This window comes from Apaloderma vittatum, unplaced genomic scaffold, assembly GCF_000703405.1.
Source record: "Apaloderma vittatum isolate BGI_N311 unplaced genomic scaffold, ASM70340v1 scaffold187, whole genome shotgun sequence".
Classification (NCBI taxonomy): domain Eukaryota; kingdom Metazoa; phylum Chordata; class Aves; order Trogoniformes; family Trogonidae; genus Apaloderma; species Apaloderma vittatum.
The window spans coordinates 9,115-12,586 of record NW_009725429.1 but is presented as its reverse complement, the minus strand read 5'-3'; the positions used below and the strand labels follow the sequence as shown (position 1 = coordinate 12,586).

The 3,472-nt window shown below is 52.6% G+C and overlaps 1 gene segment (V, D, J or C); it reads left to right on the top strand.

The window, feature by feature from the left end:
* Window positions 1-1,805: 1,805 nt before the first annotated feature.
* LOC104276517 lies at window positions 1,806-2,194 on the top strand (the record flags this gene model as incomplete). The annotated part of the segment is given in 1 exon segment: window positions 1,806-2,194. A coding segment is annotated over 1 exon segment (389 nt), but the record flags the coding sequence as incomplete, so codon positions are not given.
* Window positions 2,195-3,472: the final 1,278 nt, after the last annotated feature.

Here is a 3,472-nt window from a genome sequence, read left to right as displayed (position 1 = left end):
CTTCCCAGCCTCAGTCATCCGGTTTCAGTGGGCTCCTCTACCCTCTCCAACTCCCTTTCCCAGTCCTGTCCTCCATCCCTCCTCAAGGGGGGGTGTTGGAACACCCATGGAAAGAGAGAGACAGGGAAGAATTCAGCCTGGTGAGTGCGCAATTTTCTCCAAAGTGGTTGTACCAGTTAAGATTTTTATCAGTCCTCAGTAGTCAAGGCATTTATCAGGCCTCAGTAGGTGCCCCATGCTGCGACTGCAGAGGCCCTAGGGGGAGCTCTAGGATCCCGCTGAGCAGGGTGAAGGCAGAGGAGGATATGTGCTTGCTCTGCTGAGGAGCCCCAATAGCGTGGTCCCTGCTGAGTCAGGTTCACATGGGTTTTCGGGGATGTGTTAGGGAACTTGAACCTGCACATTTGCCTCAGACATTCAGGATGAAGGACAACAGAGATCTCAGCTGCCTAGAGCCCTGAAGGACTTTTACTGCTTGGGTATTCTGAGAGGGTGTTCCCAGGAAAGAGGCAGCTGGATAAACGTCAGTAAGAGGGAGCAAATGGAGGGCTAGGGTGCTGGGCTAGAGTTGAGGGAGCAGAAAGCATAGCATTTGTGCTTCATGGTGTCCTGCCCAAAAGTGGAGGTGGGACCCAATGTGCGGCAACTGATCCCAGCCAGGAGCAGCTTCCCAGCAAAAGCAATGGACAGAGACTGCTTGGGAGGACAACATGACATGCCTCAGGACCCCGAAGTCCTTCCCCAGAGGAAGGTTAGGGTGGCCCCACAGCAACAAGTCTCCTTTTTCCTAACAAAGGTTTTCATGCCAAGCGAACGCTCTGTTCTTGCAGCCTGCAGGGTGAGACACCCAGGAGTGCACCAACAGCTTCAACCTCTTCTGCTCCTACAGGTCCCGCCTCTTTCTTTCATTGTTCTCATTCAGTGAGGGAATGAGGAGGAGTTACTAGAACTGGCTCCAGTGAGAGAGGCACAGACAGGGAAGATGTGGGCAGAGCTGTTGTGCAGGCAGAGAGGAGCTGGAGAGAGGAGAGACAGAGCGGTCCTGGCCATGTGGTGTGCCATGTGTGTGGGGTTATTGCCCATCGTAGGTAAGTGGAAGTGTGATGCCCCTGGGGAGATGAGCATGTCCCTCTGCTCTGCAGAGCTCTGTCGAGCTGTGTGACCTCCTGCAGCCTGACCTGCCTGTGACTCGACCTCCTCAGCCATGCCTGCAGAGCACTGTGGGAAGAGGCCTCCTCCTGCTCTAGCCATGAGTGAGGCACCTCTGTCCCTCCTGTGTCCTCTGCACTGTGGGGACAGGCAGGGCACCTCCTTGCACCTGCCCAATCTTGGGGCTTTGCCCTTTGGCTGGACAATCTGCTCATGGGGCACTGCAATTTATTTTGCCAAGATGAGGTTTTAGATAGCAGCATACGGGCCAAGGGCTGTGAGAGATCTTTGTCCGTGCTGTGTGCTCCTTCAGAACAGTTTCAGGGAGAGGAGAGTGTGGTTCCTCAGCATCCCAGCTTGGCAAAGAGAAGGAATTTGCCCCCTGGGGTGCAAATCCTAACTGCTTGGAATGGGAAATACATAGAAATTTGCCTGTCTGGGAGAGAAAAGGCGGAAGAGAAACGTGATGTCTTCCTCCTCATGAGCCCTGATTCCTGGTACCATCTCTATTCTTCTATTCATCTTGGTCAGCTGGGTTCAAAGAAACGGTTTTAGTCCTCCCACGAGCCCAGTGCTATCACAACACCCCCAGGAGTTCTTCAGTGCATAATTTACAGAGCGTTGGAGTGATGATGGCTTGTTCTTCCTCACTGCAGCAGTCACTGGTCAGGTGGCCTTGGAGCAAAACATCAGGGAACTGGCCGTGCGAGAAGGAGAAGAGGTCACCTTCCAGTGCAGCATGAGAGGAGGCAGTATGAGCAGCTACTACATGTTCTGGTACCGGCAAGGACCACGAGGCACCATGGACTGGATTTACCGGGAGGGTGATCTCTATGGAGAAGGTTTCCAGAGTCACTTTAAGGGAAGTGTGGAGAGCTCCAAGAACAGATTCACACTGCAGATCCAGGCAGCAAAGCCAGGGGATGAAGCAGTGTATTACTGTGGTGCTAGGCTCACCGTGGATCAGCTGTGCAGCAGAGTAGACCAAAAACCACCTGACAGAGAATTTCAGCATTTTTCCGACCATCTTCCTAGCAGCTGCTAGGCAGAGGTTGGTGTCACACAGTGGCAGGTACAGGCAGAAAACCTTTGTTGTATTTGCAATTAAAAGGAGTGAAGGGAAATGTGGTTGATGCAGGAGGATCTGTTGTGGGAGCTTGAGAGGCTGCCTGGTGAAGTCCAGTTTCCGTCACATTGCCTGGGCTGCTGTCCATCATGGCCCAATTTTTCCCTTTGTGGTTTGGTTGTAGAGCTGTGGGATGCTGGAGGCACAGTGCAGTGGCTTCCAAGAGCACTGTGGTGGGTGCAGTCAGGCTGATTAGGAAAGACATATCAGCATGGATGACACTGTAGTGACTGAGTCCTACAGGTCACCTGATCAGGAAGAAGAAGTAGGCAAGGTGCGGTGAGTTGACCATGGCTGGTCACCAGGTGCCCACCAAGCTCCTCTGTCAGTCCCCTTCCTCAGTTGGGCAGGGGCAAAAATTGCAAAGAAAGGCTCATGTGTCAAGATAAGGACAGGGAGCTGAGCCAGCCACTACCTTCACAGGGCAACCAGAGTTCGCTTGGGGAAATTAATTTACTTCATTGTCATTTCAATCTGAATAGGATAATGAGAAATCATTAAAAAATTTGAAAACACTACCCCTCCCTTCATAGCAGACTCAACTTCAGCCCTGATTTCGCTACCTTGTCACCCTAAACAGTATATGGGGACAGCATATGTAGCCAGTTTGGATCTGCTGCAGCTTGGAATCTCGTGCATGGGAGACAGTACTTTGTGAACTTCTCCATCATGGCTCCTTCCCATGTGCTGCAGTTCTTCACAGACTTGTCCATCAGAGGTCTCTTCCACAGGTCACAGTCCTTCAGGAAAGTACTGCTCCAGCGTGAGTCCCCTGAGTCACATGGGTCCTGCCTGAAAACTTGCTCATGCATGGATTTATCTCCACAGGACCACAGTCCCTGCCAGGAGCCTGCTACAGCATGAGATCTCCACAGGGTGACAGCTTCCTTCTGGCCATACTGTCTTGTTCTGATGTGGGGCCTTCCATTTGCTGTAGGGTGGCTGTCTGCCCCACCATGAAGCATCATGGCTGCAGGGGGACACCCTGTGTCACCATAGTTGTGGAGACCAGCTGCAGGGCAGATAAGACTGTGCTGGGGAAGGGATCTGAAGTGAAAAGGGCTGGCAAAAAGAGCTGACAAAAAGTTCTTGTTCCTTCCCATAGCAGGGCAGGGATGCAAGAGATGCTGCTGCATTTACCCCACGCCTCTGTGATCTCAGCGCCGTTGTGCTTCTGGTCGAGCACACAGGACCCAG